This window comes from Ambystoma mexicanum, chromosome 7q (assembly GCF_040938575.1).
Source record: "Ambystoma mexicanum isolate Mex_15411 chromosome 7q, UKY_AmexF1_1, whole genome shotgun sequence".
NCBI lineage: Eukaryota > Metazoa > Chordata > Amphibia > Caudata > Ambystomatidae > Ambystoma > Ambystoma mexicanum.
Window position 1 is genome coordinate 13,045,796 of NC_090941.1, and position 12,410 is coordinate 13,058,205.

General features: G+C 42.2%; 1 protein-coding gene across 8 annotated transcripts in view; it reads left to right on the forward strand.

Annotated features, from left to right (window-relative positions):
- DMD (dystrophin) overlaps window positions 1–12,410 on the forward strand; it is a 7,616,828-nt gene that overhangs the window by 1,034,934 nt on the left and 6,569,484 nt on the right. For all 8 annotated transcript variants that reach the window (XM_069639082.1, XM_069639084.1, XM_069639079.1 and 5 more), the window contains exon 7: window positions 6,167–6,285. In XM_069639082.1, the coding sequence (XP_069495183.1) occupies window positions 6,167–6,285 (119 nt within the window). The remainder of the gene's footprint in view (window positions 1–6,166; window positions 6,286–12,410) is intronic.

The window sequence follows — 12,410 nt, forward strand, 5'->3', positions numbered from 1 at the left end:
CACCTGTGTCAATCATAGCAAATGCATTGCACTTCTCTTCCACAGTAATAGGAGCATAATACCTGTCCTCAACTTCTTCCAGCACACACAAAAAGTGTGAACTTCTGCTAATTTCAGGACTCACCTTCCCCAAGCCCTTTTCACTTTTTGCCAAACTCAGGTGCAAGTGAAATGAAACCTTTCCCTCCTTTTTTTTCCCATTTCATTTTGGGAATCTCTATGTATTTTTTCATGTTCAGAACCCATCTGGAATGTAGCCACCATCCGCCTCTCTCATTGGGGACCATCAGTGTTCACACTGCAGTTTCTTGACTGAACATCCTCACAAAAAACATGTGGTAGCTTGTCATTTTCTGGCTCAGAACACCTATTTGTATCTTGCATAGTTCCTGTTCCCTCAACCTCTTGGAATATGTGTGGCTCAAAATACTCTTCAGGTGACTGACTTGCACCCTCCTTTTGAGCACTTAATTCTCCTGTCTGTATTTCATCAGTATTCTGAATATAAAGGGGGGATGTTTTAACAACCAATCCTACCTCTTTATCAGGTATGTTGTCATACCACATTGATGTCCTTTCTAAATATGTCTCTCTGTTCTTTTGGATTTTCTTGTTTATTTCCTCCTTTCCGTCTTTCATTTGCACACACTTCAATAGTCTGGTTCAACTTCAAATTGAACCAGACTTCCTTTTTGTGTGGGTGTGTACCACTTACTTCACTCTCAAACATGAAAATACCCACCAATGAATCAGTAAACAATTCAGGACTGTTACACAAAACTGGTTCATGGGATTCTGTACTTTTATCATTGCAGGAGCTATTGCATAGTCACTTGTTGTCTGAATGCACAAGATCGCTCCTGTGACCTTCTGCACCCTCACCTGGTGACTGTTTTTTAACTACACAGAGTTTTACTATCTGCTCGGACAACATTTTAACCTGGGCCTCAAGGCATTGAAATCTGTCAATTTCCCTGGATTCCTCTCTTTTTGGCCTAGGCCGGTACCGGTTAAATTCACACTGGTTGGATCTGTTTCAGTATCTTTCAGGGGATTGATTCCTGTTTGAGTTATTTCTGAATTCTTTGTTCATAGGAGGCAGAGAACACCGTGTGAACATTCTTTGACTGTGGTCAACTGGTGTTGGTTACTCATTATAATGGCGCTGGGCATAGTTCATGCTTTGTCTTTCATTTCATGGGAACTGTCCCCCATGCTAATTTCCATTTCAATGAACCGATCCACATATCATGGTCTATCTTGATGGCCACCATAATGTTGGGGTCAAATCTGCTCTGTGCCCATGCGTCTGGTATGGGCCATTGTTTCTTTGATTTTGATTATTATTCATGCCTGACATATCAGGCCAGTATCCCACCCTAGGTCTGTCACCCAAATATGTAGGACTAATGTAATTTGCTCTATTGCTCGGGTCATTTTATTGAAATACAACATTTTGAGGTGGCATCCTCTGTGGTGGTGCACCCTTTTCATAATATGGTTCCTTGTCTGGGTTTGGGCTGATTCAAGTGGCATTTATGTAGATTTTATCTACATTTCTGTTGATTTTGTCTCCCTATTGCTATAGATTACCTCAGAGAGAGACTCTAGAGTGGATTGTTGAACAGGGGACTAAATTATTAATCAAATTTGTGAATTAACTGTGATATATTATCTTTTTAAGACCATAAAAGTATGCAGTCTTAAATTCTACAGAATTAGGATCAAAAGACACATCAAAACGGGAAAAGGCTCTTTTAAATCTTGGAGAAACGAGTGAGGTAACATATCTGGCCTTGCCGTCATTGTATACGCTGCTTTCCTGGTGTCTTGCATCGACTTGTATGGTGAAAAATGGTGTCTGACCTCTTTTTCAACGCCTGCCCATGACAGGTTTTCTTGTTCATTAAGGCCTCTAATAATACTTGCAGTTGTCGAATCAAGAGTTAGGTGATAGTACTGTTTATACTGTTCCCTAGGTATTTGAAGGATTTTAAATATATCATACACTGATTCTATGTGATATTATATACAACAATCACCTCCCTTTTTAAATGGTTTAATCAAAGCTTTGATGGATGTCATTATTTTGATGGGGTTACTCAGCACAATATTTGGGGATGCATTATTTTGTCGCTCATTCCTTTTCTCAGGAGGACACAGATATGCGATCTCACCAAAGGACAGCATTTTCTGATGACCACACCCCATGTGCAAATAGCTTTGCCTCCAGGTACTTCACAAGCTCAGAAAATGTGTCATCAATTTGGGACATGATGACACTGTGCAGCGCCACACTATCATCTCACAGAACTAGTTCCCTTTCAAGTGTACCAAATGGCCGTGCTGAACGCACTAGCCATGCCCAGTAACTAACTTACAATCTGTTCCCACAAGGCCAACGTACCAAAATTTGTTAGGGGTTTTGTCAGAGGGCTATTACATAACTTGTGTGGTATTTTAGTATTGTGGTAAAATAGTGGTAAAATAGTGATAGCACAATGCCCTATATGGTGAGACAAGTCGCCCTCCCTTATATTTGTATTTCGTTTAGGGTTGACGGTAAGTCCAGACTAGTGTACTTCGCACTTATTGGGACAGAACAGCACCATCTGTTTTTCCGGTTACTTATTTACAAAACCGGACTACCATCTTTGACAGATCTGTTCAGCTGTCAGCATGCACAGCCGAGACAACACACACACACACACACACATGCATTATAGGTTTTCTCGCTTGCTAGCTGGTTCCCAAACTTTACCTCCCACTTTACCACATGTGGCAAATATTTTATCGCTTTTGGGTACACCAAGACGCTTACTTGTTATTTCCCCACTTTGAAAAATAATCCACATAGACATAAAAATGCATCCCCACTGATTCGGTTTGTGTGCAAATATTTTCTTTTAAGGGTGTGTTGTGATTTAAAATAAGTTCTGAGATACATATATTAACAAGCTGACCCTTCAGCAATAGATACATGAGCCACTTTTGTTCACAATGAAAACATTCATCTTTTTTCTTACCAAGACCTTGAAACCCAGTGCGGTACAGAGTATACTGTCTAAGAGAAAAGACATAAAGCACATAGCACGATAGCATGTCAACTTTTCCCTCGTCACACTTCAGTGACTCCCCATTGCACATGCAAAAGAAAGGAAAAAAAAACTTTGTTCAAAATAACCCTTTAATCCTGACTAATTGATGGGAAATGCACACCATCATCTGCACCCTCCTCAGGTTTTTTACCATTACTCACTTCTAATGTGTAGAAGTGCCTTATCTGCACGAGGGAGTGTTGCAAATTTTGCAGCTTTGGTAGCCCAGTGAGAAGCCGTTGACCTCACTCCGTCCGCCTTCAGACTGCTGCCAAGTATCTTGCTCTCTCTGCACAGCCTGGCTATGCCCTCCATGCACAGCCCAGCTGCAGTCTTGATCTCTTCTCTCCGCAAAATGATGACTCTCTCTTCACACTGTCTTCCAGCTATGTTTATACCCAAGGCTCCTAAATATACTTGTATCAATATGCGCCTTCTGAACGAAAAAGACAGCCAATGCATTTTGCATGCACGTTTACTTCCACTGAATGAAAAATAGAATTTGCCATCCGAAACATTTGCACTGCTCTGTTAAAGGGTACATAAATTATTTACTGGGGAAATGTTATTTAATGGGAAATGGTTAGTTGATTACTTTGGGTTAGCTTATTCAGTGCAAATTGTGCAGATGGCCCATTCTCTATAACATGGAACATTTTCACACTTGCTCAGTGCATTTCAATTTGCTGTCTTTGCATTGATTTCAGTACCTCCATTGAAAGTGCAGTTTAGTGCCCCCATGAAACCAATGCATTACCTTTCCCTATATATTCCTACAATTACCAGTTCACTCACAGTGCTGCTTCTTGGTTTATTTCACAATGTCTTTGGTTTTCACAATTCAGGGTTCCCTTGTCTAGGCCCATTTGACAGACCACACGGTCCACCCTTCACAGGTTACACAAACTAAGAACCTTAGGCTCTTCAGCCCACACAGGTTCTTCTGTATTTGCCCCTGTGTACAGATTCACCTTCACTTAGTTTCTCTTTGGTGGCCTCTTGGTTGTATGTGCAGGTTCACAATTTCTTGGCTTCTCTTGGTTAGCCTCTTGGCTTTGCCATTTTGTGCGTCAAATCTTATGCCAGTCTTTGGCTTTGCCACACTTTATCCATTCATACAGTTAACTTTAAGGGGGTCTTATGTATTCCTCCCACCTTTCTATCACACTTTTCCACACTTGCGCTCTTTTGCGTAAACTGCTTTCAAATTGTCACTTTCCCTTTTGGCTTTTTTAATCAGATATTCGATTTTGCCCATAAAGTCTCATTCAGTTCGATAATTAATATGCTTAATTAAGCTTTGTTTCAAGTTTGCATTCCATTCGGCATTCAATATAATTCATGCAGTACTTTGTTGCTCATGCGTAGTCACTTATGAGTGCCCTGGCTCTGAGTGCCCAACCCTTGCACTCGCCTATACTTTGGTGTTAGTCTACTCTGCTTCCAGTTGGCTTCACAGGCTGGCGCACCTGTCTCTGCGAGCCCCGCTCACTCTCCAGTTGCTTCCTGACACACGCCGGCGGCTCGGCTTCTGCTCCATGGACACGGACATCGTCCTTTCTTCCATTTTCTGCTTCCAGTCAGCTTCACAGCTTGGCGGGCTGCTCTCTGTGAGCCCTGCTCACTGTCTGGGTGCTTCCTTTCACACCCGTCAGCGGCTCTGCTTCTGCTCCACGGATGTGGACAGCGTCCTCTTCTCCTTCTCTCTTATTCGCAGCTCCAGTGGCTTTCCATCCACCATGGAAGCTCCCACACCTGTGGCAGCCCAATGGCCCCACTTGCTCTGGGCTCCACGGGAACTCTGGGACATCTGCCGGTGTCCTGGCTACCTCCCGGTCCCACCATAGTTCTCTCCTCATGATAAGGGTCATCTCTTGGTCTCTCCCACACAGGCCTCCCTGTTGCTCCTCTGATCCCTCTTTATACACCTGCAACCACTTGACATATGGCAGGTGTGGAATCCCAATTGGGCTTGCCTGAATATAGTCAAAGGTCATGCCTGACCTTTAAAGCACTCTACATGCATCTCCCTCATCCCAGTACCAGAGTGGTGAAATGCAGATTTAGTGTTCATCACTGCTAGTCGCCTCGTCCCAGTACTGTCAGAGGTAAAATGTGGGGAAAGGTGGGAAAAGGTTTTACAATAGCCTATGTAGGCTGGGGGAGTGTTACATTGGTCTTCATTAGGGAAAGGGGGATAACATGTCTTGCCTGTGGGCACCCCACTCACAATCCCCAAAGACCCTCCACCCAGGTGATCCTCCCTTTCTTCTCTGGCCCCAGGGTCAGGATCCAAAAGCGATGGCCTTTCCCTGTCCATCTGAGAAGTGGATCCAGGAGGAGTAGGAGTGAGGATAACCTTAGTTTTCTAACAGTAGGTATCCCAATAAATATTTATTTTTAACTGCACAATTGATTAAATCACATAATGTTACACAATTGGATAGCTCAGCCAGCTAAAACATGTGCCTGCCTGGATTTTCTAAGCTCATATTTCAGCAGGGCTGAATCACCCTTTCATCCTTCTGAGATTGTTAAATGAAGTTCTATTAGATTTTGAAATAATACCTATCTCATAGCACTTAAAAGCAGGAGAAGCCAGGAAACAGACATAGAGCGCTATACATCAAAATATGATATAATAGCACTTTTCTACCTGGATGCGTAAAGCTCGAGATCACAGTTACATCAAAACCTATAGTCTTTTTTTACACAAAACAATAGGTCTCTGAAACATAAAACAATCAAGTTGAGTCTAAATAAGCAGTTCTGGGTCAGGGGCATCCAGTCTGCCTGACCTATATAGGGAGGCATTACTCTCCAGCTGCACCCTTGCAAATATAGAACATTAGAGAAAGCCAAAACGTCACAGGATGATTACCAAAAATGAAATGGAGTTCTAAGAACTGGCTTTACTTTCGGTTTCACACTGCCTCTGCATTCTTTGACCAAGGGTTGCAGAGGCAGTCCCAGAGGTTGCAGGTGTTAGCACTGGCACACACCAAATGACGTAAATGTGTGTTTGTTCAACTGGATTCAAAAATAATTCATAACCGTCTATTTTGCAGACCAGAACTGTTTGAATGGAATCCTGTGGTTTCCCAGCAATCTGTTGTACAGCGATTGGACCATGCATTCACTGTAGCCCAGCGGTACTTGGGGATTGCAAAACTCCTTGACCCGGAAGGTAAGTTGCCAACATTTGGCCATCTCTAACCTATATCTGACTTTGAGTTACAGTATGGTTTTGTGTTGTCTCTATTTGAAAACTCTTTTTTTGTGCTTGCCCTCCTACTTGGACACTCTTCATCATGTCAGGTTGTTTTTGAAAGGGGCCCCTAGGGGTCCCTAAAGTCTATGGAAACAAGGCGAGTCACCACACACGATAGATACGCCAGACACGAGGTTGTATTCCCAAAGCTAGGGTTTATTGCAAAGCAAAAGTCTCAGTTGGCCAACTCGGTCTCACGCCCCGCAACGTGTATCTCTAGACCTCGAGGGACACAAGAGAGTGAATTACGTACATCAGTTACATATATACAAAATGCACATTAAACAGCTATAACATGTTTAACACCCCCCTTCTATTGGGTTTCTTTGAACTTGGTGTGATGATGGACATCTCCGACAACTATGACACCTTCAAACATCTATTCACAATTTGCAATTTGTGAGTGCGGAGGCATCTTTCAGTTGTTGAATAGAACACAGCGCTTCTGTTCTTGGAAGCAAGCTATATACGGGGGGAAGAGTTGCATTCCGGACCTTGCTATCTCTTAGGTGCTATTCGTGTACCGGGAGCCGACACGCTCTAGCGGGGCTCAGCACAGGGGGGCCGTAAGAAAAGCATAATTCAAGCCTTTAGCCTTTAGCTGTATTATTCTAACATATTCTACCATATAACCAGACTGGCTGGCAGCTGCAAAATGATTAAATGCGCTGCAGCTCTGCTTCAAGGCTACATTCGGGATGGAGCCGGGCATTCTTCCTGGCGCTGCCTATGTTGCGTTTCAACGAACTCTTGTTATCCTCACGGCCCTGAGGCCTTGTCCTTTTTACGTGCAGACAACAATGTTTTACGGTCGAGCAGTGTAAGCAGAAAATATACTGTGAAGCAATAGGAACAGAAAGCAATGAGCAATGGTTAGAAAACAAAATGGCGATTCTTATTACATCAAAATGGCCGTTCATTGGCAAGCTCGAAAACCTATATTCTATCATATCGTGCATGAGACGGTTTGCCAATGGCCACCAAAATACGTTTGCGGTCACAAAGTAAAGGTATACATTTTTCTAGACTGACAGTTTTGAGAACATTGGGCCTCATTATAACCCTGTCATTCTGGTAACAACGGTGCCAGTAGGCTTACTGGCACCGTTGTTACCGGACCGGCAGAGTACAAGTTTGACCTATAGAAATATCTTCCTTCTCGAGCTCTTCGCTCATCCACCTCCAACTCCCTCAGGGCCAGTCGCTTTGCGAAGCAACAAGTTGGTGGTAGATCTCTTTCTTCGGCTGAGGCCTCCCTCTGGAAGAGCCTCCCAGAAACTTGAGGAGAACCATCTCCAGTTCCAAAAACACCTAAAAACCTTTCTCTTTGCTTCTGCTTTTTCCCCTCCTCTCCCCTGTTCACTTCCTGGCTGAAACTTAAACTGGACCGCTTACCTGGCCACCCTATGATCTCGGGCCCATGTCCCTTCCCCATCCCGTCAAATACCAGCACTGCCGTCCTAGCACCCCCCTCTCATGGGGACTTTTTTCTGCATCCCTACAGTACCATTACCAGCACTTACACTGATGTCTACACTTACCCTTGCATGTGCCACCTGCTGGCTGTACCTCGACTTATTGTTATTTATTCTTTTATCACATGTACTGCACTGTTCCCTTCCCCCCTCGCTTCTCACTTTCCCCCTTCCCATGCACTTGCGCGATCTGAATGACACTTGTCCTAGTAGGATCGTTGTCTGTTCTCCCTCTGTTCCCCTCCCTTGCCTCGTCGTGCCTCGAAAAACTTGCATATAGGCACATTATAAATGCCATATCATATGGCATGTTTACCGCCAGGGTCGTAATGAGACCCATTGACTGTGATATTAAGGTATCTCCCTGATAGGTTTTATAAATGATTTTTATGTTTTGATTTTGCTGCTTTACTTTGGAGTGCAGATTTGTGTTCATGTTTGTATCAATAAGTATGACATGCAGAAAATGGTCCGATGTTGTTTATGACTATACTTCCGATAAAGTGTCATTTGAAAATTACTTGATGAACACTCTTTTCCAACAGAGGGCCTTTTAGTTTAGTGCTGAGTGTCTCTTGGTGGTCGTCTAGGCTATATTTGAAGTACTTATGTGAAGATGTCACGTGGTGTCTGATGTACAAAGAAGTTAGTGTCTTTAACTCTGGGTAACGTCTGGACAGAACGTTCAATTCACAACTAAGTTGCACCTGATATACTTATAATGATTCTGATTTACTCATAGTAAACAAAATGTGAATCAAATGGCCACATCCAGGCATATTTCAAGGGTAAGTTTGAGTTGAGCATAACAACAACTTTGTGCAGAAGCCTTTTGTGTGTTCATTGGTGCAACATGGATTGGCTATGTTGTAAGGATGTGGAGACGTCACCCATTAAGTGTGTACTTATTGTTCCAATGCAATACAACATTCCTGTTTTACAACACACTAATACATTCAAAATATATATTCTGAAAAATGGAATATATGTATCTTCATGATATGAGTAACATTTCTAGTTACACAGGTCAACTGTGGTGAAATCCAATAGATTTAATTTACATTTTTTTTTTAAATAATCACATGGCAACACTGTGATACCGAACATACACCTTCGAAATCCTTCATCAAAATGCCACTATATTGTCTTTAATTGTGAACAGTCTTTTCCCATTGTTTGTGTAGCTTTTAAGATTCCGAAAACTGATGTATTTGAGTTTTATTCACATGGCAAAACATATTTTTTACACAGTGGCCACAACTATGAACCAATTAGTCATGTAGTAACTTGTTTTTGAAATGGAGCACTTTTTTGACTAGCCCGATTTCACTCGTTAAAACATTAAAATTAAATATATCATCACCCACCTTGCAATATTAATGTATGCTTGATGATGTAATATTGAACTTTTCTCGTCTATACTATATGTTGCTTTGACCAATAGGATATCATCTACACTGCTTTCCATTGTTTCTGGGGTTGGGGTAGATTGTTCGGCCCCCAAGTCTGTACCTTTCACTTTCCTTTATAGTTAGGTTACTATGTATTTCGGATTAATATTACAAATATTACACTGGTCAGAAACTCTTGTTTATACACGACAGCTTTTGTGGACGGAGGACGGAGCATAACCATACATCAACAATGGCAATCTAACCACTTTTACCCTTCTTTTTTGTCTGTTATCAATGCACTCTGTTTATTATCAGATATTTCCAAACACAGCGACCAATGACAATAAAGTGGCTCCACACACACCTTTATACAAGCATGTCTGTGATATTTTCTGTCTATATTTTCGAACCATATTTTCCATTTCTTTTGCAGTTCCATTTTATTTGTTTGCATCTCCCTTCTTACTGCTCTAATGTATACACATGTTAGTGTCTGTTTCAACAAATACTGTCAGAAGTGATGTTATATTTTCTCCACAGGCATGTCTTACAGCATTGTTTTTACTGCCCCCAACCCCTCCCCCACAAAAGCAATGCCAGACATTGAGATTTAATAGTGATTTGGGTATGTGGGCCCATATTATGGGTGCACAAGGCATACATTGTAGATAGAGTATCAAAAAAGCAATTCACTTTTGAAATGTGCCTGCTATTTAAATTGTTAAATACAGATGTTAACTTGGTCTCAAAATCCCATATTGACCCATAGGAAGCGGAATCAGTCCAAACCAGAATCAATGAATGAGTAGACAAAGTGCATGGCAAAACCAAACTTTATTCAAATCAAGACAATGCCGGGACAGCATAAAAGCATTGAAATATCATCTCTTTCAACATGTTACTAAAAAGAAATTGCTTAAGTAATATACATGTGTCATCAATGATGTCAAAACATGACATCATATACAAAGCATATTGGGACTGGGAATAGGTAAGTGGGTTTGGTTCTATATGAGTTGAACATTTCAAAGGGTTACACGTATCTGATGGCTCGACCTGGATCCACCTCTATAGTGATAAAGAAAAAAATATGTAATCTTTTCCGGCAAGTGGTTGGTTGACTTACTACTTGATGGGCGGCATGACACTAAGGATTATGATAGGTCTGCACATTGCTAAACAACCTTGGACACTTGACATGTCGTCAAGATATGAGCTAGAAGTAGAGTAGAGGGAGAGAGTCCCATGCAACATTATTCCTTCAATTAAAAGTTACCATTGCTCATTCTCAGGCCATGAGACAGAGAAATAATTTTGTACTTGACCTTGTGTGGCACATTGTGTCTATGTGTGCATTCTGGGAATATCACAGTGGCCACATCTGTATTTGCTTCTAATGAAAGCCCAATGTTCTCCAATTATGGGTCACATGTGAAGGGTCGTGTTTGGAATAGATGTATCTACTATTTATTGAAGTTTTAGCTAATATTAATGCATGTTTTGTGCTTTCTGTTGCCGCCAGGGACACTCGAGTTATTCTTCATGGAGCCCTTTGGCTTACCTTTGTACTGCACTAGGCTAACAAAGGCTGGCTTTGCTTCTATGAAACCTTCATTAATCTGGGATTTTACTGCGTGCGCATGTGATTTGCTTTCTTGTGCCTTTCTTACCTTATTATGATCCTCCCTCATTTCACTATAACCTTTGCCCGAGTTGTCAGCCACTGTCTGAGCTCTGCCTGGATATATATTTTTGAGTTTTCTCAAGCTCTTGAGGCCCGTGTTCATTCAAAGACATGCTGTGGCTTCCATTTTTAAGAAGATGGCTGCCCAATTACACTCTTACTTCGGTGTGTGCCGTCCATGTTGCATTCAGCTTATACATTGGTAGTGTAAATGTTCTTCATATCTGTGGATGCTATGCTATTTTAAACTAATGTCTAAATGCATATTTTACCTTTTATACATGCTCTTCATCTGGAGTGCATGTTTGCTTCATGTCTAATGCATGCTCTTTTACTGTTACAACATTAGTTTGAATCCTTTTACCATCTTCAGTTTATTTGTCTCCATACCCTGCTGCACCAGTGGGGGATAAGGGCGGAACAGCTTTCTCAGTGAGTAACGTCTCTCACCTTTGCAGTATTGATATGATATGATTTGGTATTTATAACGCGCTGTTACATAATTGTCTCTAGGTGCCAAAAGACAAGGCGGGGAGACAGAGTGATGACAAGACAAACAATCTTACTAGGCCTTGTGACGTTCAGATTGTGCAAGTGCAACAAGAAGTGCATTGTAGAGGGTGTGGGAAGAAGTGCAGGGAAGGGGCACAAGGAGAAGTGCAGTCAGGCAGCAGGGAGTAAGTGTAAGGACTGCAGAGGACTACACAGGTACTGTCCCATACCAGAAGTGTTGGGTAGGCCAGAAGGCAGTGGAGGGTGACTGGTCAAGGGGGAGGTATGGTACCTTATGTGACTCTGAGGGCAATCACCCAAACAGTCAGGATGAGCAGACAGGTAGATTAGTAGATTAGCAGGGGCAAGGGAGAGAGAAGGAGGAATAGAAGAGGAAGGTCTTGAGCAGCTTCCGGAACTTCAGGTGATCCTGAGAAGCATATGAACTGCAGAGAGTTTGAGGTAGCTGATCAGAGGGCTTCAGAAGGAAGGCCTTTAGGAAGAAAATGTTGGAAGGAGAGAGGACCACAGACCCAGAAAGACTTGTGTATGATGCAGAGGGTCTTTGCAATCTCTCCACTGCTCCCTGTGGCTGCAAAGATCAAGTTCGAGATGGAGAGATGCAGTGCATGGGCTTGAGACCAAGGATAAGTCGTGCAGTCCTTGTAAAGAACGGAGGGGGGCATCTGTACTTCTGTTCTTTATATGGCAGAGGAGAGGCACAGAAGACCCCAGCCAAGATTCTCTATTATTGGTACGTGGTTGAGCAATCAAGGCCTAGCTTCTCAGGAGGTGATGCAGGCTGGTTCTTAAGTACAGTGTAGTCCCCAAGCACCCACAAAGGAACATCCACACACTGTATTAGTATTAGTTAAAACACAGTTTTTATATAATTAATATTCAAGGTTATGTACAAAATCACAATAACTCACTTCGTACTCGGTTATCTACAATGGCAAATATACAGTTGTACTGGTACCACAATTATTATTAGAT